Raw genomic sequence first — 23632 nt, 5'->3', positions numbered from 1 at the left:
CCAAGTAAAAGATGATGTTGGCCTGAATTAGGGAAGCGACTTTTAGAAAGGAAAGGAGGGCACAGATAAAAGCAACATTCAGAAAGCTACTGCATGAACTAAATGTTTGCTTTGCCCGGGAAAAAGAGCTGAACTGCAGTTCCCTGATCCAGAAGTGGAAAATCTATCTATAAAATAAAATTTAAAATTATTCTACAGTTATTTAAACTGGGAAACTAAAAGGAGGCTGAATATGCTGTGATAACTAACTTACTGGTTCTACAATTTTAGCAGAGCCTTAACTTTTATTTTCCCTGGATGTCTGTTGTGGGTACACTGATAACTCTGCTAGAGAATGGGGAAGGGATATTGAAAGAATCTCTGTAAAGAAATGCAACCATCCCTCTGCCCCACTGTTCATCCTTTATCCAGGTGTTATGGTAAATAGCATGTGGCAGGGTATCTTACAAGTAAGGTTTCCACTTCTTCCTAATTATCCCTTTACCCACCCTTATCCACTGTCTCTACCCACTGCCTCCCCACCACTCCAGTGAAATCTTAAGAGAAGGAGGAGGCTTTCTAAAGAGCATGAGTATTTTCTAATTTGTCTCTTTGTTGCTCACTAAAACCATGCTAGCATAGCCTTTAAAAAGAAAATGGGAAGAGTTGGCATAGACCCATATGAGGGCATTGTATTCTCAGATAGCTTTCAGATAAGTAACACCCCTCTCCCCCAAATCCTAAATAGATAATTTCTCATTCTTGGGGGATAAATTCTAGAGATTTCCTGACATGGACAAATTTGAGCATCTGATCAGCTGCCACTTTCTCTTTTTATTTTTCTGATTATTTAGGAAGATTTAAATGGGTGTTAATACCTACTAATCTTTCTTTTCTGAGTAAGGGCAGGAGCAGACAACAAAAGAATCATGACCCTACCAATCAGAATTGTCCTGTGCATTATTTTGCAATTTATGGTTCAGTTCATCTTATGTGGGGCACTGTAAGCAATAAATGAAATCAAATAACGAGGATTTTTTTTTCTTTGCATGATTTTCAAGGTGATTTCTGGCACTCTTGAAAGCGTAAGTGATTAATCAAGTCATTGGGGATAAGCAACAGTAATATAATGGTCAAAACTATGGATATTGGTTAAACTGTGTTTCATTCTCATGTAAGTTGTCTGTGTGTGTTGGGAGTTGATCAGTGGGAGAGTTAGCATCTTCGACATTGTCCTTGAGAGAAGATTAGCAGAAATTATTCATTTAAAAGATGCTTACATTTTATAAAAATCCAGAAGCTAAGAAAAATATTGAGCAGCTCATACTCTAGTCCTAAAGCTCAAAATCAAAGGTTCTTAAGCTGGGGTCCACAGACTGTGCTTCAGGCCATCTGTAAATCTCCTGAAACTAGATGCAAAATTTGGTGTGATTTTTACTTTTTTTTGCAGAGAGGATGGGCTGGTTTATAAAAATTTTTAAAGAGTGATCCTTGACCCCAAAAAAGGTTAAGAACTCCAGCCATTAAAGAAAAAAGGAGGGAGGAGGAGGAAGGTGGGGAGAGAGAGGAAGGAGGGAGAAAAAAGAATTCAGGAATCTCATCAATTCTGTCCCAAATCAAATCATCAAATGTATGTGAAATTTGTTCAAGTCACTTATCTGTTAACCTTTATATTTGTATTGAAAGTTAAGAATGGTATGATCATCTTCCTTCCAAAAGCCTCTGAGATTTCAAACTGGTTTAAGTTGCATTTTCAGAGCCCATGGTATATTAGCAAAAAATGTAGATATTACTTAAGTTCATGGGAACTGTTTAGAATAAATGTGTCAAAAAAGTTATTTCTCTAGTATAAATTTCTGATTGTTTTTGTTAAATCCTTCAGAAGTGCCTTCAGTTAAATGGCTATACCATTTGCAGCAAATATAATTTTGTATTGAAAGAAGCTATTTAAAAAGACAAAAGGGTTATACAAAGACAGATTTCTGTATTTTTCAGAATATTGTTTCAACATATAAAAACCCATATAATTCCAATAATAATTATAATGGATTCCTATTCTCACTTAAGAATAGAAAGATTTCAAGTGAAACCCAATTCTTATCATGCTCCCAAAACCCCCAACAAGGGGTTTAGAAATTTTCACTAATATTCCTGTATAATTAATTAGCACATATCTTTCTACACATAAAGGATTGAACTCTGATAGAATCCTCTATCCCTTTTCTGTGTTATGAAAGGCATAAATTAACCTCCCTCCATTCCTAATCTTTTTCATTCTTTATTTTTAATCCCAAAGAGGCATATACATATTGGATTTATTTGCCCTGTAAAACAAGAATTCAGCCATCTTTTCTTTAAGATTGCTCTCAAAATTTAACTCAGCTTCAACTAAATATGTAAATATGCAAAACTCTTCAGTCTAAACATTTCATTAGTTGATAACCTACAAAGGCAGATTATGACATATAAAAATTAAGCAAGAAAATGAGTATTTTACAAACTGTTATAACTTTTGAATAAAAAGTTATTTCTTTAAATGACTACCTTAAATAAAAATTAGCATATTTTGAATCTAAATTAGTCAGGATTTATGGGATTTCTTCTCTTATGAAAATATTTGCCCTCTCAATGCCTCTCAGAGCACATAAAAGCACACACTTACCCCATGTTGCTTGCTGTGGTTATTATATCATTCTCGGATCAAGGCTTATGTGGATTCTGAATTAACTTAAAGGTTATAAAAAGAAGCAGTAGAGGTTTGACTTCCCCGGAAACGAGACTGTCATATGCTAACTAGGCTTTTAAATGAGGAAAACTAGTGTGTCTTCTAATTATATAAGCTCCAGGTCAGATTCTAGCATCAACTAATCAAATAACTGAACTGCACGTAGTTTCAAGGAGTAAAAGAAAGAAAACTGTTTTTAAGAGGAATGACTTTGGTATCTTAGAAAACTGGAAACTTTAGCATTGAAAGTTTATACATCAATTAAAAGGTAAATATCTTTAAAGCAATGTATATATCTTCCTACCTTAAATAATTTGAAGAAAAATATTGGAAAATATTTAATTTGCAGTAAAGCAGATATTTTTCTATATTTTCCAGAAGTTTTGAATTTGTATTATTTGTACTGGTCCCTGAAACATCCTCTCACCTTATCTTAACTTGTCCAATATTTATCTCCTTATAAACTCCAGTTCAATAAAAATATTTAATTCTAAAACCATACCAGTTAATGCTAAGCAATATATCCAGAGATGTCTAATTTTTAAAATATATCTTTGAACACCTAAAAATAGTGTCTTTTGAAATTAAATACAAAGCTATTATTATGACAAACTACCAAGAATACCATTTTAATTTCAATATTTTAAAAGACATTTCAACCCAGATTTATAGTAGTACAACAAAAAATAAAAATAAAAATAAAAAAATTTTGGCAATGATATATTGAGAAATGCAAATTTTCCCAAGATTTTGAGGGAAGAACTATGATACAGAAGTTACCTATTGCATACACCATTTGGGGGGTCAGTTTGGGAAAAATAGTTTCAGCAAAAACAGTAGGATCTTTATTTTAATTTTTGATATGTAGCTGTCATGTACTGTTTTGGTAATTTAAAAATTATTTTATCTAAAAGATATAGCAGCTTTCTAGGCATAGACTATGTGAGCATACACTGATCTACTTTTTTAAAAAATTGAGATATAATTCACCCATGTCAGGGAGAAATAAAATTTCCCCTACCCTTCTAGGCTTTACTGGGTGGTCTAAGAATTACAGATTTGACATGAGACAGAGTAACAGGAGAAAATCAAACAAAAGTTTAATAACATAACATGGGAGAGAATCAGGAAAACTGAGTAACTCACTAAAATGGCTAAAGCCTTCACCTTAAATACCATCTTCAGCTAAAGACAAAAGAGGATATTGAAGGTAATAGTTTGGGGCTTCAGAGGGGAGGAAGACAATTCACGCGGAGATGGAAAAGCAAAAGTTTGGTAAAGAAATGTTTGTGGGGCCATGCTGAGACAGTGAGACAGGAATGAACTTGAAACTCTAGGCCTTGCAGTTTCCCTGCCCCCACCTAGCCTAAAGTCTTTGCAGGTATCTCTGGTATACGTCTATTCTGGGAACAGGTCCTTTATCTAAATTCTTTAGGCAGCTAAGGGGGAGGGAAAAAGAAAGACTTCAGGAGGCTTCTATTTCTTAAAAATAATCACCCTAAATTATTCCTTATGCCAAAGACCCATTTTGGGGTGGTGAATTTTTCTCCAGTACATATGACTTACATAAAACTTCCCTTTTAATATGAACAATTCAGTGATTTTTAGTATTTATAAGGTTGTACAACAAATAATTCTAGACTATTTGCATGACCCCAAAAAGAAACCCAGTGCCTCCCAATTCCTCCATCCCTGGCAACCACTAATCTATTTCCTATCTCTATGGATTTACCTGTTCTGGACGTTTGACATAAAAGGCCATATATTATGTGGCCTTTTGTGACTGGCTTTTTTCACTTAGTACGATGTTTTCAAGTTTATTTATGTAGCAAGTTTATTTATGTTATGTGTCAGTACTTCATTCCTTTTTATGGTGGAATAATATTCCATTGTACAGATTTATTACATTTTATTTATCCATTTGTCAGTTGATGAACATCTAGGCTGTTTCCAGTATTGGGATAATGTGAATAATGCTGCTATAAACACTTGTATATGAGTCAGTTCTCTTGAGTTCATACATAGGAATTGTGGGGTCATATGGTAATTACATGTCAGTTTTTTGAGAAACCATTTTCACAGTGGCTGTGCCATTTTTCATTCCTACCAGAAATGTCTGAGGTTTCCAATTTTTCCACATCCTTGCCAATCTTTGTAATTCTCTTTTTTAATATAGCCATCCTAGTGACTGTGAAGTGGTACCTTATTATGGGTTTAATTTACATTTCCATAAAGAGTAATGATGTTGAGCATCTTTTCATTTGCTTATCAGACACTTCTGTATCTTCTTTGAAGACATGTCTATTTAAAGCCTTTGCCCATTTTTAAATTGGGTTGTCTTTATTTTTTATATATAAAAAAATATATATATATTTATATATATATGAGTTCTGTATATATTCTAGAAACTTTATCAGTATATGATTTACAAATATTTTCTCCCACTCTGTGGACTGTCCTCGTTTTTTGGGTAGTTTCCTTTAACATATAGATATACTTCTTAAAGATGACGAAACTCGGGTACAGGATTGGAAATTGACTTTGTCAAGATCCGAATAGTTTGGCTGCATTTATTAAAATGAGCAAACTCTCAATTAAATCACATAATTTATTTTAAACTAGTTATAAGATAATGAAAAGAAAGTTCAAAAAGGCATAAGTGAGTGATGGTTTTATTGGCAAAATTATAATATGCAGGTCGTGTATGAAGTTATTTCAGATGACAGATTTAGTTGTTTTTCTTACAACTAAAAGCTTCAATTACCACGTTAAAACTTGAATGCAGAATATCTACATGTGGAGCTTTAGTCTCAGGCCTGGAGCAGCTGTGAAATGAAAGTTACCGCACCATTCTAGTCCTTGGATGTCAGTGTATTGTCCTTCACCTTCCACCCTGTAAGAGTGAAAAATAAATCTGTCTGTTAACCAAGACCAAAAATGTACAGTCCAGATATAAAATTGCCCAGCATATTATATACTATGTATGAAGAATTATATCTTTCCACTTTAAACTCTGATTTAAAACCTGGCATCCTGCTTTCATATCCTACAAAAAAAATACTACTATTCCAAACAAATATTGTCATTATACAAATTTTGGTGTCTAAGATTTTAAGATCACATATGTTTAATTTATACAAAACCAAAACAATCAGTCAAAAAATGAAAAGCTTATATTGGTTATCTGGCTTAATTAGTTCATTCATTTATTCAACAAATATTTATGGACCTTTAACTATGTCTGAGGTGCTATGCTCTAAGCTGGTGTTTTCTTGGACTCTTCGGAGTGGTGAAAAATCACTTCACATAACCACATAGACCTTTATCCCATGGGTTAGATTTTTCTCCCTTTATTAATATCAGTGGAAAAAGTTTGTATGTTGTCGTCAAAAACTTGGCATCAGAATACTTTTCTACCCTTCTGAATATGTATCAACTACTTTGTAACAATTAGGTTGCACTTTCAATTTTGGAAGTAATGAAGGGGTAGTTTTATAAATGAAGATGAGCCTCTGGATGGCATGGTGTACTGCTCCGTGTGAGGGTTAAGCTTATAAAGCTGTGCTAATGTTTCCCTTCACTTTCATTTTTCTTACAATCATATGCTTATAAAGGACGACAGTGGGTACATTTTCACAGTTTGAAAATTAACTAATTTTGCTTACATTTTAAAAATTAGCCTAGTAAAAATGTATACACATATCAAGTCAAAATGAAATAAAAAAATTATGAAATTATCCCCAAGGCTGCTTTTTTAAAAAGTTTATCAATGACAAATGGTAACTAGATTTATGGTAGTGATCATTTTTTGTAATGTATAGAAATATCAAATCCCTATGTTGTACGCCAGGTACTAACATGGTGTTGAAGGTCAATTTTACTTCAGAAAACAAACAAACTCATAGAAAAAGAGATCAGATGTGTGGTTGGGGGTGGGGGTGGCGATTGGTTGAAGGTAGTCAAAAGGTACAAACTTCTGGTTATAAGATAAAGAAGTATGAGGGATGTGATGCACATGATAAAAGTAATTAACACTGCTGTATGTTATATAAGAAAGTTAAGAGAGTAAATCCTTAGTTCTTATCACAAGGAAAAAAATATTTTTTTCTTTTTCTTTTGTATCTATGTGAGATGATGGATGCTCACTAAACTTAATTGTGATAATCATTTCATGATGTATGTAAGTCAAATCATTATGCTGTATACCTTGAACTTATACACTGCTGTATGTGAATTATATCTCAAACTGGAAAAAAAATTAAAACAAAAAAAAATTTTATCAGTATATTTCAAGTCAAAATAATTTTGGCCTAAATATTCTCAATAATTGCAATAAGCTTTCCATTTCCAGTATGACTACAAAAAGTTCTATAGGAATAGAGGAGTCAAGAGGAAATAAATGAAAAGTCTAATAAATTAGCACCAAGAATGATATTTTGTTTTAGAGGCTCATGATGGCCTTAGCCTCACATTAACATTTTTTCTTTTCCAAAATATAACATGACAATTCTTATGAAATATATTATAAATGTATTTTAACTAGATACATTACAAAAGGTATTTAGCATTCCCTAAATTTTAAACAAATGTGCCTGAAAAGAATCTTTTAGAACTACAAAGACTTTTTATTTTAAGCTTACCTATTTTCATTGAAATTTCCAGTGTACTTTGCCCCAGTTGGGAATGTGTAAGTCCCCAATCCATGAAACATATTGTCCTTAAAATGTCCTTCATATACTGCTCCAGAAAAATGCTCAAGTCTTCCAAAACCATTCATCTGTTTGTAACAAAGGAAATGACCTCAGTAACCTTCTGTTTCCCTAGAACATTTTAAAAATGTACACATATGTCTATCGTCCACTTAGTTATTATTTAATCTGTCACTGTATCACCCTTTATATGCATAAAATAACATTTTAATCATTGTCCTTTGTATGTATCTCTCTGTGAAGCTCAGCAGGTCAGTGTTTCTGATCTGGGGCACTGGAACATCTTGGGGGTCCATGATGATAATAACAGGAGACCTCAAGATACCTTGAATATATCAAAAATCTTAAAGGACAACCAGTTTAGTTAGCCCAGGAAACAGCACAAGGAAGTTACGTTAAGAACAAAAATGTGTATTTGAGCAGAACCAAAAACATTCTTGTTTCATCACTTACTAGCTGGGCAAGAAACCTGAGCCTGATTTCCCTCAATTGTAAAATAGGAATATAAATGGTATCTAATTCATGAGGACGCTATGAGGATTAAATGAGAAAATTGTGTAATGAGTTAAGTTTGCTCAATGATAGATTACAAAAAAGATGATAATGATGATAATTAGCTCTCTGCATGAATCTAATACTATTCATGTGTTCATATATATTAAATACAATCATTTGTTATTTTTACTGTATGGTCTACTCATGTATTTAAAATTTTTTTTCTTTTTTTTTTATTGAGTTATAGTCAGTTTACAGTGTTGTGTCAATTACTGGTGTACAGCACAATTTTTCAGTCATACATGAATAAACATATATTCATTTTCATATTCTTTTTCACCGTGAGCTACTACAAGATCTTGAATATATTTCCCTGTGCTATACAGTATAAACTTGTTTATCTATTCTATATATACCTGTCAGTGTCTACAAATCTCAAACTCCCACTCTGTCCCTTCCCACCCCCCTACTCATATATATTTTTGATTAATGCTGAAATGCCTGGAATCATTTAACTAATAGAGTTACTTATCCAGTGTCAGTGTTCAAAACAACAATAATACCTTGTCATCTTTCCAGCTTCCTGTGTAGACAGTCCCATTAGGAGTGGTATGAATACCTATTCCATTTCTCTCAAAGACTCCAGAAGATGTTCTTGTACAGTCCCCATCTAAACAAGAGAGAAATACTGAAGATTATAGACGGGAGCCCTGTTTGACTAAGTAATAAAGTATTTATATTCAGGCTTAATCAGAACTGCATCCCTGTGGGTTTCTTTGGCTCTCTAGCACTGGAAACCACTGGGACCAGAGATGAAGGGCTCCATGGACCTAGAAGGCGTGACCACTGAGACCCAAAGGCCGGGAAGACTGGCATATGGGTATGGCTCTCCCATGGGTTTCTAAGGCATACTGTCTACACTTAACATTATCATTTAGATTTAAATCTATTCATTTATTAGTATTTCTAGGTTATTTTATTTAATGGAGTTAATATCTCAGTAGTAGTTTTATAAGTGTGACAGTCTCAGTTTTGTACTCTTAAGCTATTTTAGTCTATATAGAAAGTACTTGAAATGTATGCTTACCATACTTGTCTCCATTTGGAAATACAAAGTTTATCTTAAATACTTCTGGAGCTGTTTTAAAAGATTTAAGAAAAGTCACACAAATGTAAATATTTTTATGTCAGAAGACCTATAACAAATGTGCTTTAAGAGCTAACCAAATAGACTCCCTTCATATGATCACAAGCATATCATGATTACTTGGTATTTCCATAGTCTAGTGTAGGGTCCTGAGGAAATAAATAATTTTGTCTAGATGATCTATTTTTATGTATTTGTTTATTATAACAGCTTTGTTAATATTTAATTCTCATACCACAAGACTTATCCTTTAAAAGTATACAAAATGCAAATTTTTTAAAGGCATATTCAGAGTTGTGCAACTGTCACCACAATCTAATTTTGGAATATTTTAATCACCCCCCCCAAAAGAAATCCTGTAAACATTAGCAGTTAATCTCCATTACCCTAATTGCCCCCTACCCTCTTCCCCAGCCCCTGGCAACCACCGATCTACTCTCTGTCTCCATATACTGGTGTATTCTGGACATTTCATAGAAATAGAGTCAAACAATATGTGGTCCTTTGTGATTAGCTTACTTAGCATGTTTTCAGGGTCCATCCATGTTGTGGCATGTATCAGTACTTCAACATTTTTATTGCTGAATAGTCCATTGTATAAAAATAACACATTTTGTCTATCCATTCATCAGTTGATGGACAGTTGGGTTGTTTTCAGTTTGGGGTGTCAGGAATAATGCTGCTGTGAACATTCATGTGTAAGTTTTTATTTCTCTTAGAGTAGCCTATATATGATCTATTGACTGTCTCACAGGTATGGTGGAGTGAGCAATCTTTGATTTGACAGTAGGAGGAAATAGAAAATAAAGAGAGTGAGGAGATGTGGAAGTAGGGAGGGGGATCCAAACAGAATGAGACTGAAATGGAGACCAGGTGAAAAAGGGAAAAAGAAAACCACAGGACTGGAGAGGTAGGGGGGTGTGTGGAACCTATGCCTCAGAGCCCTGGGACACTTAGTGGACTAAAACATTAGAAACTTAATTTTTTCCAATACTGAAGAAAACATATGTGGAGAAGATAAGTAAACAATAGTCTAATAGAGTGTTACTTGAAGTGAGGCTCATTCATGAGAAACCTCTGGGATGCCTTACAAGTTCCTAGGCCCTACCTGACACCACTGAATCAGAGTCTCTGTGGGTGGGCCAAGAGAACTGATCTTTTTTAATTTAAAAATTAATCTGAGTGCCAGTTGAGAAGGCTGGAAGTTCATCTCCTTTGAGGAAACAGTTAATAACACAATAGGCAGAGGACTTTAAAATAAGAGAGAAAAGGAGGGTATAGCAGCCTTGAGACAGGGACAAATGCTTATGAAAAATAATCAATTAGCAATGTAATTGTTGAAATAAAACTCCTTAGAAGAGCTGAATAGCAGAATAGATACCATTTAAAAGTAAATCAGTGAACTGGAATACAAGGTTGAAAATTTTTCTCAGAGAGAGGCATAAAGGAAGACAGAGGAATCACCTGCAAAGCCTTTCTTATCTCCCCTCACCCTCAGACTCTTCTAGGAGCCCCCACAACACTCTGGGCCTGTCCCTACTGTAGTACTTAGGGCCTTATTAAAACAGAGCTTTTGTGCCAGAGTCCCCTCTCAGACCCACTCCTCTGGGTCAGGATGACGGATTAGTCAAATCTCTTCTCACCCTAGTGTCCAGCTCAGTGCTTAGTACCTACTGGTAGGAACTGAATGTCTAGTGAATGAGTGGCACTTGGGAAGCAATCGTTAAATGTTTACTAAGCAGAGCACTAAACGTGATCAAACCAGAAACCAGCTGTTTTCAATTGCCCTTAAATGGTTCCACGTTAGAAACTTTGGAATGTTAGACTTACAGGGAGGCAACCTAAGACAGACTGGCCAGAGAGGAAACCGAAACCAGAGAGGCTGACACTTGCCTAAGGTGTCACAACAGCGGATCTGCGGCCGAATGAGAGCTAGAATCCAGGTCTCCAGATTCGCACACTAGGGACATTCCGCGTCCCCACTGCACTTGCAGTGTAGACGCTGAGGAAATACATCGCACTGGTATCGGAGTTGCCCGGGGAGGAGCTCCGGCTCAGTGTGAGTTTTACTTAACGGGGCCTTTCCTGTCCGGGGCTTTGGGAGGACAGGACACTCACTTGACACACAGGTGCCGGAGAGACTTTCTGGTGTCTGTGATTCCCCCTGGGCCGCCAGCTCTGCGTCCTGGAGAGAACGAAGCCGTAGCACTCGGCCCCGGTGCGACTCGGTTGCTAGGGAAACCAGGCACCTCTCCCCCGGAAGCGGAAAGGCAGGGCCCGAGGTTGAGCCAATCAGAAGGCGCCAGGGCTGTGCGGCTGCGGCTGGGCCGCTGCGGAGCCGCTCCAGGTGAGGTCCGGGTGGGTGGCGGCGACCAGGCGCGGCGCCTTGTCGGTGAGCCCTGGGTTCTGACAGCCACTCAGGGAAGAAGCGCTGCGAGCCTGGGACGGCCTCCCCTTCTGCGGGCAAGGGACGTATGTCTGTGTGCGTGGTCTGCGCGTCGCCCAGGTTATCAGCGTGCGGACCCTTCTACCGCCTCCCTCTCCCGGGGTGGGTAGGGTCTGAGGAGCCTGCCGGCCCAGTGGGATCCAACCTCTCTGGCTAGGGTCGGTGAGTCTGGACCAGCAGGATCCCAGTCTCTGGGACCGAGCCAGGCAAGGGTCGGCAGCTGAGGCTGTTCACGCTCAGGCTGGGGGTGGGGGAGCTGAATTCAGCCTCGGAGCGGGATGAAGTGTTGGATTGGAGGGGCTCAGGCTTCGTTTCCTGTTTCTGTGTCCACCTCTAATTGGTGGCTTTTTAGGGAGAGGACTGGCTACGATGTATGCTGGAAGAAGGCACTGGGTCTGGGTATCTGCATGGACCTGGATATATGAGGGTCAGTCAGAGATTTGCCTGGGAGGAGAGTGGTGTGTAGTCAGTTTTCACTGCTTTTCCTGGGAGCCAAAGTTGGGTGTGAAACAAAGGATACTCTTCCAGCCAAACATAGGTCCCTGTGTCCAGGTTAAGCAAAGATAGTTGATATCTTACCAGCCTAAATGAAATAGAATGGTGGAATCTATCCATGTGAATTATACAACCTGATCCCAGTTTACTGGAAAATGCTGGGGGGAGAGTCTTATTGGATACAGCCCACAAGTCTTTATTCAAAATTTTGAGAGCAGATCTCAGATCAAGTTGTAAAGATAACGTTTTGTGGATTGGTGAGACAAGTTGTTGATCGCTCTTTAGGCCAGCTTGCTGTGGCTTGCTCTGGTTGGCTGGACATTCTTCTTTAAGAATCAGAGCAAAATATCTTCTTGCTTATTTCTAATGTCTCTTACTACACAAACTTATGGGGGCTGGACAGGTTTTGTGATGAAGTTCTGATCTTTCTGTTTGATTTGTATTCCTTTCTCTTTTCTGATTTTTTGGAAATAACAGGTAGTTATTTGATGCACTACTTTACAGAATTGAGTTTAACCCCCCCCCCCTTTTTTTGGTCTCCTGTTGAGCTTTTAATGACCTTACATTGTTGTAAGTATATGTACTACTGTATTTACAGAAGAATTTGAGATATTGGACTTCTTTCTTACGATGTTCTTACCTAGGAGAATATGGAGTCAGAGGAAGCTTGTAGTGATGGGGTTTTAAATTTGATTGAAAGAGTGTACTAGTCATATTTTAAATTTTCTATAGTTTATGATGTTTTGACATCTTGTGGGCCTAACTGGCCAGGAAGAAACTACCATTCCAGGAGTTAGCTAATTAACAGTTCACAGGTGAACATGCGTTTCATATGCAAACCAACCAGTCCTACATCTTTACTTCCAACCACCTTCTTTGTCATAAGCCAATAGTTTCTGCCTGAAATCAACCTCGGGCCAGGTACCGGGCAACTAGGAATAGCCCCTGTGCCTCAGAGTCTGTGGGAATTACTCAGACTAACCAATCCTAAACTGTTTACCCTGTCTTGCCTCGCCTTTCCTCTGGAAACCCCAAGAAAGACCATGGCCTGTGCCTTCCCCTTGTTCCGTTCTGCCTCTTAACTGACACTGGTGCTTCCCCCTGTGGTCCACCATGGCACGGCATGCATCTTGTTTCTAGGGGAGCTGTAAGGAACATTAAACTTTTCTTTCAGTGGTATTGTTCTCTTTGTCGGCACTCAGTTACCTTTATAAATTAAGATCCGGATACAAATCAAAGGGGGATGGGGCTGGCTTAACACTAAATTTTGAATTGAAGATATGAAGTACATACTTGACGGGTAAGAGGCAGGTATGGTGGAAAGAATTTCAGCTTTGGAGTCAAATGAATTGTTTCAAACTCTGGCTCCAGACTTTGCTTCTATAGTTGGTGATATTAGACGCATATAATTTATCTGTACTCTGGTTTCCTCCTCTACAAAATACAGAAAATATTTACCTTATAGGAGTTTTAGAGAATTAAGTGAAATAATATTACCTTTTCCCTCAATGTAGACTTGTATATCCAACTACCTTCTACATATCTCCACTTGAATATGTAAAAGACATCTCAAAGATACCTGTTTTGAACTTGTGGCACTCCCCATATCTTTTCCTCCCCAATACTCCCATTCTGATCCCATGGCTGAGCACAGAAACCCTATTCACATAGTTAACCTAGGCCCTAAAATCTTACATTTTAGCTCTATTAACATTTTTTGCTTTAAAGTTTGTTTTGTCTGATATTAGCATAGCCGCTCCAGCTTTCTTGTGGTTGCTCTTTGCATAATTTGTCTTTCTATCCTTTTACTTTTCATTTATTTATATCTTTGAATTTAAAGTGATCATGTTTTTATACAGTCTGATAATTTGTCTTTTGATTGAATTGTTTAATCAGTTCACATTTAATGTTGTTATTGATATAGTGGGATTTACATTTGCCATTCTACTTTTTGTTGTCTATATGTCTCATGTCTATTTTGTTTCTGTGTTTTTACTGCTTTCTTTTGCATTAAGTCATTAAATGAATGTTTTCTAATGCAGTATTTTAATTTTTTTAATGATTTTTTTTCCCACTGTTTTTGAGTTTTGGGTTTGTTTTTTAGTGACTGCTCTAGGATTTATCATATACAGCTTAGCACATCAGAATCAGCTTCACATTTATACTAGCTCAATTTCGGTAACATACACAAATGTTACTCTCATATAGTTGTATTCCTTTCCCTTCCATTTTAGGACATTATTGTTACACATATTACATCTATTAATGTTATAAATGCAAAAATACATTTGTTATAGTTACTATTTTACCATCCGTAGTCACTTTCTTAGCCCAATACAACTATACTCCCACTGACCTGCTTTGTGCTGTTTTTAGCAAATATGTTACATTTGTAAATATTATAGGCCCAATATTACTTCATATACATATTATTTTATACAATTGCTTTTTAAATTGGTTATGCAAAGAAAGGAAAAAGTTATGCATTTACACTTTTTTTGGTAATTATGTAATTACCTTTACTGGTGCTCCTTTTTTGTGGATTCAGATTATCATCTAGGGTTACTTTAGCTTGAAGAACTTCCTTTAGTATTTTTTTTTGTAAAGCAGATCTGCTGTCAACAAATTTTCTCCTCTTATCTGGGAAAGTTTTAACTTCACCTTCATTCTTAAAAGATAGCTTTTCTGAATATAGGATTCTTAGCTGACAGTGTTTTTCTTTGAGTACTTTGAATGTATTATGTCACTGCCTTCCAGCCTCCATTGTTTCTGCCAGAAAGCCAGCTATTAATCTTATTGGGGTTACACCTGTAAGTGACAAGTTGTTTTTCTCTTTCTGCTTTCAAGAGTTCTCCTTATCTTTAACTTTCAACATTTTCACTGTAATGTGCCTTTGTATTTATCCTACTTGGAGTCTTTTGAGTTTCCTGGATGTGTAGGTGGTTGTCTTTCAGTTAATTTGAGAGATGTTCTGCCATTATTTCTTTGAATTTTTTTTGCTCTTTTCTCTTTCTCTCCTATCACTCTGGTGCTCCTGTTATGTGAACTGTTAACTTTGGGCTTAGTTTGAGTGTAGTTAGTTTGTCTTAGTTTGGGCTTAGTTTGTTCTTTCTAGTTCGTTGAAGAGTAAATTTAGGTTGTTTGTATGAGATCCTTTCTTTTCCTTAATGTAGTCATCTCTTCTCAACCTGAATTTTTTAAACCCTATACCACACCTAACCAAGTCCAAGTGTAGGATTGAGTTGTAGGCATGTGTATTTTGAAACTTCTCCTTGTGTTTCTGTTACATATCCTGGTTAAGAAATCTGTGTCAGAGAAAGTCACTAAATATTAATCATGAGGGGGATGTGCTCGTAAATATTTTGTGAAGCAGTTTAACTATGCGTCCCCTAAATTGGCCCTTTTAAAGTAAGCATTTTCTTTTTTTTTTTCTTTAAAATAGGCTATATCCATAACTTTGACAAACAAAGGATTATTATACTTGTCTAGTTTAATGATGTCTATATCCCTTTTTTTTTCTTGCAGGTGAAAATGAGTTCTTCAGTGAGAAGAAAAGGCAAGCCAGGCAAAGGAGGTGGAAAGGGGTCTTCTAGAGGAGGAAGAGGAGGCAGGAGTCATGCTAATAAATCTCACGGGGGTGGCAGTGGTGGCGGTGGAATTGGTGGCAATAGAAAGGCGTCAAGTAGAATTTGGGATGATGGAGATGATTTTTGTATCTTCAGTGAATCAAGGCGCTCATCCAGGTAATTACACGTTTTGAATGTTCAAATTTGCAAACAATATCAGTTCCTAATCTGTGGGACAACAGGTGGCTAAGAGAAGAGGGGGGATGCCAAGTAATTCTGGTCAAATTGATTGCCCCTCTTGTTTTAAAACCTTCCAGCCCCCTTCTCTGTAACCTTTTATAAAGATATAATGGCAAATAACAGCGAGGGTTGAAATCTGAAATTAACTTTAACTTCTGTAAGACACTGTGAATTGAACATTATTGTGAATTATTGTAATTAATATTACCAGGAAAGTAAATATTGGAAATGGTGAAAGTGATGACAATTATTTTAAGTATTTCTTAGGTATTGTAATTTGAAGTTCCCAAAATGGGACTTGACTGTACCCTGTCTGTCTGGTTGATTAATTATCTATTTTCCAACCAGATCAGCCAGATCTTCACTGGAGCTTCATGTGATGACCAGTGATAGATGTCATATCCAGGTTTCTCTCATATTCAACTTTTAATTAGTGAAGAAATTCTGATGATTCTAATGAAAGTAACGATTTCATTACTGCACGTTATGCAATATAAGTATAAAATTCTTGTGTCTCAAATTGCACTGCAAGCTGTTTACTGGAATTTTTAGAGATGGAGAGCCTTCTTTAAAGCTATGTATACACACATTCTTTTGTGGGAATAATTCCCACCTAAATATTAGTTAGAAAGGGAATATAGGTGAGTGCTAAAGTTAACTGCATCATACATCCTTTTAACTTAAATGAATTCAATTATATGGATTCAGAACAAAGAAAAAGAAGAACAAATAGTATTTAAGTAGTTTAAAATTCACTAAATGAATCTGGGCCTTCCAGTGAGCAGGATATGGAGAGAGGAGTGTGCTAGTCCCTCAGGCAATCTAAGTTTTAAGTGCTTTTTCTAGTTTAAACCTCTTGATGCACTGAGTGTGTGATACTGATGTTTAAATATATGTTTCTTAAATGTGATCTCTACCAAATACTTCATTTGGTGTGCAACCAGAGAATCTACACTTTTTTCCATTCTAAATGAAAAATGGTCATTTTGGATATACTGAGAGATCATATATCAGTCTCAAACTTGACACCTTTTTAAGGAATCTTCCAGAATAATTTAAAACTATATTTTCACCTTAGCTGCTCACTTAAGAACCTAACTACTGAGTTAGATGCAGCTCTGTTCTTTCTGAAAACATTAACCTTACAGGTTCTTAGAGACTTAGATGTTCATTCATGCAGCAAATATTTACTCAGTGCCTACTATGCACCAGGTACTGTTTTAAGGACCAGGGTTACAACAATGAATAAAATACTGTCCTTGTCTTCATGGAGGGAGGTTGGAGATATTAAGACCATAAGCAAAGGTATAATGATATGTCAGGTGGCAAGTGCTATGGAGAAAAATAAAGGAGGGTAAAAGAGATAGAAAATACCAAAATAGGTTGATGGTACTTTTAAATGGTTGCTGTTTTCTGTAAAGTGATCGGAAAAGACGTCTCTAATGCTGTATCATTTGAGCAGGGACAAGAAGGAAGTGGAGGACTAAGCTGTGAAGCTTTCTGAGGGAAGAGGGAACAGCAAGTGCATGTTCCTAAGGCGGGAGTGTGCTTGGAGGATGCAGGACATGACAAGGAAGCCATGTGGCTAGCGTGGATGGCTGAGAAGAGTTAGGCAGTTGGATTCAAGAGGCTATTCTGTATATCTTATAGGCCATTAGAAGGAACGACTTTGTTTTGTTTTTGTTTTATTTTTGAAGTTTTAAAAGTCATGTTTATTGAAGTATAATTTGCAATCAGTAAAACTCACCCCAAAATTTGACAAATGCAGTCACCACCGTAATCAGGGTGTACAAAAGTTCTTCAAAACTCGCCCATGCCCTTTGTAACAAACTCTTCCCTGATCCTTAGGAATCCATTGATCTGTTTTCTGTCGAAGGGGTCAGATTTAATCATTACAATGATTTATTATTTAAAAAGCCCTGCAAGCGCATAGAAGCAAGTTTTTAAAAGGATACTTTGGAACATATAATCTTTAGAATAGTCAAAAGAATGAGATTTTAAAATAACCTTTGAAAATTAGGCTGGGCTGGAGAAGTAACTGTATGGGTGCTCTATGAATAAATGCTATTTAGAGCTATGAGACTGGATGAGATAGGATATGGAGAAGAGGTCTGAACTTTGAGCCCTGGGGCACTCTAGGCTTTACAGCTGAGAGAGATTAGGAGGATCAGACACAGTGGATTGAGGAGTTTGCCAGTGAAGTAGGAGGAAAACTAAAAGCATGATTTCTGGAAGTCAAGGAAGAAAGGTGTTTAAAAGGGGAGTATCCGATCAGGTGGGGTTGGATACTTGAAGGAGATATGCAAATTGTATTAAAAATGCTTCTGATAGGTCAAGAGAAATGTGTTCTGACAATTGTCTGCTGGATTTGGCAATGTGGGTAGCATGGGTAACCTGGACAGGAGCCGTTTGGTTTGGTATAGTTGGTGTGGAGGAAACTGTGAGTGTGTTTCAGAGAGAAGACGAAAGAAAACGGAAACAAAGACAGTGGTTTAGATAACCCTTTTGAGGAGTTTTGCTATAAAGGGCAGGGGAAGAAGGAGAGAGAGGACAAGAGCTTGATGGGGATGTGCAGTCAAATGGAGGATTTTGTTTGTTTGTTTAAGATGGTAGATGTTATGTAGCATGTCTGTATGCAGATGTGAATGATCCAAAGGAGAATGAAGAATTGCTGTTGTAAAGGGGGGGATAAGTGCTGGAATGATTTCCTTGAGGAGATTAAAGAGATTGGGATACAATGTACAAACAAAAGGACCAACTTTAGGATCGGGAATGGTTCATCCTTAGTAACAGGAAGGAAAGCAAAGGATAGGGCTGTACAAATAAGCGGTGGATGGAATAGGAGCATATGGAAGTTTTTACTAATCATGAGGAAACAATTAGACCAATCTGCATTGTGAGAATGTGCGTGACCACTTCAAAAAAGCCAGTGTCAGGAAATAGGTGGGGGAACTATTCTAAATTAAAGGCGTTTGGGAAAAAAAAAAAAGACAGCTAAATGTCATTTTTAATTAGGTACTCAATCAGAAAATCTGTAGAGGATATGATTGAGACAGGAACTTTGAATATGGATTACATATTGGATGATATCAATATAAAATACCTTGTGAGTGATAATAGTATTGTGGTTATATGAAAGTGTATCTCTGTTCTTAGGAAATAACATGCTCCAGTATTTAAGAGTGAATATGATGTCTGCAGCTTGCATTCAGATGGTTCAGCAGAATGTGTATGAGGGGGCATATACACAGGCATATGTGTGTGTGTGGAGAGAGAAATAAGAGAAGGGCAAAATGTGTGTGTGCATGCAAGTATGGCAAATATTAACAATCGGTGAATCTGGGTAAATGCTGTTCATTTCTGTAGATTTGAAATTTTTTGAAACGAAAAGAGAAAATGATGAATTTGGGGTAACATTTCTTTTCAGAAGTTGGAACTATGTGGTTAAAAACCACAGTCTATTCTGTTTTCTCCTTTCCAACACAGTTTGCAAGGGTAAATGTGTAGTTCTTTTTCAAGTCTCAATATTATGTTGGATTTTAAATATAGAGAAAGTTTCTGCCATTTCCTTGGGTTTGTGAAAATTTATAATAAAACATGTCAAGTGAAAAAAAGAAAAATTCAGTGAATAAAGTTAAACTTTAGAACTGATTTTTGTTTTAAATATTAAAAATTATCCCTAAGAAAATCTAAAAATCAAAAAAGATTTAAATAAATAAATGATATGAAATAAATTCTGATACCTCCGTATCTATATGTAACCATTTAAAAATTATATTGTAGGAAAATATTTAATTTGGGGGAAATGTCAGTTTTATTTTGATAAGGAAATAAGGTAGATTATAAAAGATTATATATGCTGTACAATTTTATAAAAAGTATTTTGTGAAAAAGAATATGATTTAAGATGACTTCGGTATTCCTCTTTGTTCTTTACTTTTCTACAATGAACATGTATTATTTTTGTAATCAGGATAGAATAATAATTTAGGTAAATATTTCAGAAATGGGTCCTAATATTCACAAGATGGGACTCTTGGTTGTTTTCAGATCAAGTACCTCAAATAGGGTGAAATATATACTCTTTGTAGTAGCATATTTCTTCTGAGAGTCCAGTATGTGCAGAAGGGGTCATCATAGCATTGCTTTCTCCAGAGGATTCTTGAGTAAATGAAGCCAGATTTAATGGTTAAGAATCTGATCAGGTTTTTTCCCAGCAGTTCCATTATAATGAAGTCTCATAAATACTGTAGAAAAGGGAGAATCTCTTCATATTCATTGTCATCTTTTGTAAGATACTTGACAATCTAGTCGTGTTGTACATATTTGGGGATCCTGAGGAGAGTGTAAAACTTCTGATCACAGGTAAATGTGTAATTTTGTTCTTGTGTCCTTTGCAGACCGAGCAACAGTAGTGTGAGAAGAGATACATGCCCCAAATGGAAGCCTGACTCCAAAGTGCCCCTTCAGACTCTGCACATGACTTCTGAGAATCAAGAAAAAGTGAAAGCTCTTCTCCGAGATCTGCAGGAACAAGATGCGGATGCTGGATCTGAGTAAGTTATTTTACTTGAGTAAATTGTTATATTGAGGAAGATGAATTGGCAGTGGGAAGGCCCTGTGTGTCTTTGGAATACTGTATCAATACTGATCCTGTTGAGGCTGTGTAATTAGTTGAAAGTGAGAAATACAAGAATAATTATTCAGCAGCAGTTTCAGAGTGAGTTTGTTTTGCAATATCTGTGAGCAGTAGTACAGATTGCCTTTTCATCTTTATTTTTTCTAGGACAGTTGCTAATATGAATTCAGTAGTTACTGTATTGATAATCCTCCAAATAAAACCTTGCAGTGAACAAGTAGAAGTATTGTTCTAGGAGCAAATACTGAGTTAATCAGAAAGTCTTATTATTTCTCATAAAAGAGAAAGAGTTTTTAGTCTTTTGGCTATTTTGTTTTGTGATTTCAGATGGAGAAGTTAATTCTTTCCATTTGCCAAAATGAATAGTCAGTGATGAATAGCTCGATTTCCATCCTGTCCTATAAATTTCTTATCTGTCTTAGAATTAGGAAAGGTGATTATACAGCAAAGCAAAAAATTAGCAATGGTTTTTATGAATGAGAAGAGAGAGGATAGCCAGGGCTTCTGTGGTTAAGAACACAGGCCCTGGGTCAGACTGCCTTGGTTAAAATCTCTAGTTGCTCTTTACTGCTCTCTTCCACAGTTACTAATCTTAAGTTTTAGTTGGTCATCTGAAAAAATGGAGATTCCAATTGTGTCTGGCTGGATTATTGGGAAGATTTCCCAAGAGATAATACATATAAAACATTTAACATAGTACCTGGAAGGTAATAAATGCTGTTAATTGTCAAGATATAAATTAATAGATTAATAAAAGATTAAATCAGTGACTGAATAATGTGGCCAGGGTCCTATGTCCTTTGGCTCCTTGAATTGAATTCTTACTAAATTTTTCTTTGACATAAGTAGAGATTAATATATGATGTATAAAAATGTTACTCTTTCCAGAAGAGGCATTTCTGGGGAGGAGGAAGATGACGAGCCTGACTGCGATGAGGAGCAGTACTGGTCTGCTGGACGAGAAGCTTCCCTTGTTCCCGACCCTGATCCTTTGGAATGTGCTGGCTCAGGCCTGGTAGAGCCTCATAGTCCAGAATTTACAGTCTCAACATTTGCAGTGCAGAAACTTTCCAGGTTTGCTTTCATCATTTATGGGAAAATTAAAGGAAACTGAAATTGCATTATAAACCCTGCTACCTCTGCTTGAATGTTTTCCTGTTGTGTGGGTTCCAGCAGTACCGGTATGCCCTACTGTCCTCTCTTTTAGGATAGGGAGAGTAATGAGGAGTTAGTATGATCAGGGATACTCGTTAAAAATGCAAACCCTGCCGAAGTATAGTTACAACTTCACATAAATGAATTTAAATGAATTTCTCTTCTGTGGTTTGATATCACTCAATCTTTTTTGGTCATGTTTCACACTTGACAGATACGGTTTCAACATTGAACGCTGTCAGGCAGCCCTGAGGATTTGTGATGGAGATGTGGGGGCATCGCTGGAACATCTATTCACCCAGTGTTTTTCAGAGACATTTGGAGAGAGGATGAAGATCTCTGAGGCAGTTGCGCGTATAAGCTTGGATGAGTGCGTGGAACAGCGACAGGAAGAGGCATTTGCTCTCAAGTCAATCTGCGGAGAAAAATTTATAGAAAGAATTCAGAACAGAGTCTGGACCATTGGATTAGAACTGGAGTATTTGACGAGTAAATTCTGCAAATCCAAGCGAAAGGAAAGTACCAGAACTATACAGGAGACTTCACTTGAAATCTGTAAATTTTACCTCAAAGGAAATTGTAAATTTGGATCAAAATGCAAATTCAAACATGAAGTGCCACCAAATCAAATTGTCGGGAGAGTGGAAAGAAGTGTAGATGATTCTCACCTTAATGCTAATGAAGATGCACCTTTTTTATATGAACTTGAAATTCGATTTTCTAAAGACCACAAATACCCCTACCAAGCTCCTCTTGTGGCATTTTATTCCACCAATGAGAATCTACCTCTGGCTTGTCGTTTACATATTTCTGAGTTCCTTTATGGCAAGGCCTTGACATTTGCAGAAACTTCAGAACCTGCTGTATATTCTTTGATAACCCTTTTAGAGGAAGAATCAGAAATAGCCAAGTTACTAACAAATACCCATCACAAGTACAGTCTCCCTCCTGTGAACTTTCTTCCAGTATCCTCTGGGACCAGAGTAAACAATCCTGTCTGTTGTAAACCAGCGATTCCAAGTAATTCTATTGTTTCAAATCAAATTCCAGAAGGTAGGTAAGGCATTGAGCAGGTGAAGGGTGTTGTGGAGGAGGGCATTTGGAATGATGGATTAAAGAAGGCAGGGGTTCTGAGGGATAGTCTGGGATCTCCCAGTGATCTGAGGCAAGTCGTTTTCCTCAATCTATGGGCAAAAACGAATAAGAATCTGCTGAACTATGGCCTGACGTTAATTGTAAGGCCCAGTTGTGTCACTGTGTTCAGGCTCCATGAATTGAAAGTTTGTAGTGATGTATAAGTCTATTCTAACAGTTGAGGGCTGGAAGAACCTTAAAGCATCCTTCCAGAAAATCTATTTCATGGAATCCATTTGGTTTCATATGTTTATTTCTGATACTAAATACGGGATTACTTTCAAATGAGTTTTTAGAGATACTTCTCTTTCTATACCAGAATCCATACCCTCCTGCATTTAGTGCGCCAGACCCCCACAATTCCTTAAGGAAGGGCTCTCTTTATGAATCCCTGAATCTTCAAATAGAGAAACGTGTGTACAAGCCTCTGCCTTTCTTTAGATCATGGCTTGCTGTGCAGACTCATATACCACAAGTAACCCCCCTTTCAAAGTTCATCAAAGGGATCTTATTATTTGTCATTTTTCTTTCAGAGAAACAAGTTTTTATTATTTCCCAAGATCTCCTAAGTAAGTGTCAATAGGTAGAGAATAATGAAATGCACTGAAATGTGGATGCTGGACAGCTGTTTGGGTTCACTCACAGGTCCCTTAACTCCCAAATTACAGCTAGTTCTAGCACATGGGATTCACATATGTTCCTCAAGAAATGACAAACTCTGTGTCATGGACTTTTAAAAAGAATAACAGCTTTATCAAGATATAAAATTCACCCTTTTAAAGTGTACACTTCAGTGGTTTTTAGTATATTGACAGAGTTGTGCAACCATGACCAATGTCTAATTCCAGAGCATTTTCATCACCCCAAAAAGATACCCTGTAACTGTTAGCAAGTCACTCCTC

General features: G+C 36.6%; 2 protein-coding genes across 7 annotated transcripts in view; one reads left to right on the top strand and one right to left on the bottom strand.

The window, feature by feature from the left end:
- Positions 1 to 23632, top strand: part of DHX57 (DExH-box helicase 57) — a 74262-nt gene that overhangs the window by 17351 nt on the left and 33279 nt on the right. For 3 of the 5 annotated variants that reach the window (XR_001365484.2, XM_006181050.3, XM_032497370.1), the window contains exons 1-5: positions 11331 to 11402; positions 15522 to 15739; positions 20203 to 20358; positions 21330 to 21515; positions 21811 to 22649. Coding sequence is in view for 4 of the 5 variants with exons in the window: in XM_006181050.3 (XP_006181112.1) it covers positions 15528 to 15739; positions 20203 to 20358; positions 21330 to 21515; positions 21811 to 22649 (1393 nt within the window). In the remaining variant the exon portion in view is untranslated. Of the gene's footprint in view, positions 1 to 11330; positions 11403 to 11431; positions 11524 to 15521; positions 15740 to 20202; positions 20359 to 21329; positions 21516 to 21810; positions 22650 to 23632 lie in introns of those variants that run through there. The other 2 variants (XM_032497369.1, XM_032497368.1) reach the window with 2 other exon arrangements.
- Positions 5361 to 11328, bottom strand: MORN2 (MORN repeat containing 2). 2 transcript variants are annotated; one of them, XM_006181049.2, is made up of 5 exons: positions 11174 to 11328; positions 8996 to 9046; positions 8472 to 8578; positions 7345 to 7481; positions 5361 to 5597 (listed from the first exon to the last, which is right to left on the bottom strand). In XM_006181049.2, the coding sequence occupies exons 4-5, from the start codon at positions 7479 to 7481 to the stop codon at positions 5495 to 5497; spliced, it is 240 nt and encodes a 79-aa protein (XP_006181111.1). In that variant the 5' UTR covers positions 8472 to 8578; positions 8996 to 9046; positions 11174 to 11328; the 3' UTR covers positions 5361 to 5494. The 2 variants fall into 2 exon arrangements, with proteins under 2 accessions (XP_006181111.1, XP_014411661.1); XM_014556175.2 differs by lacking the exon at positions 8996 to 9046 and having other exon boundaries at positions 11174 to 11305.

Source organism: Camelus ferus, chromosome 15 (assembly GCF_009834535.1).
Source record: "Camelus ferus isolate YT-003-E chromosome 15, BCGSAC_Cfer_1.0, whole genome shotgun sequence".
NCBI lineage: Eukaryota > Metazoa > Chordata > Mammalia > Artiodactyla > Camelidae > Camelus > Camelus ferus.
The sequence above is the reverse complement of the archived record's forward strand: the minus strand, read 5'-3'. Positions and strand labels throughout refer to the sequence as shown.

Bases quoted from the DNA above. Each gene is read 5' to 3' on its own strand.
- MORN2 (XM_006181049.2), bottom strand. From the start codon at position 7,481: ATGAATGGTTTTGGAAGACTTGAGCATTTTTCTGGAGCAGTATATGAA. The intron at 5,598-7,344 runs GTAAGCTTAAAA...TCACTCTTACAG, and splicing joins GGAAATTTCAATGAAAATAG to GGTGGAAGGTGAAGGACAAT.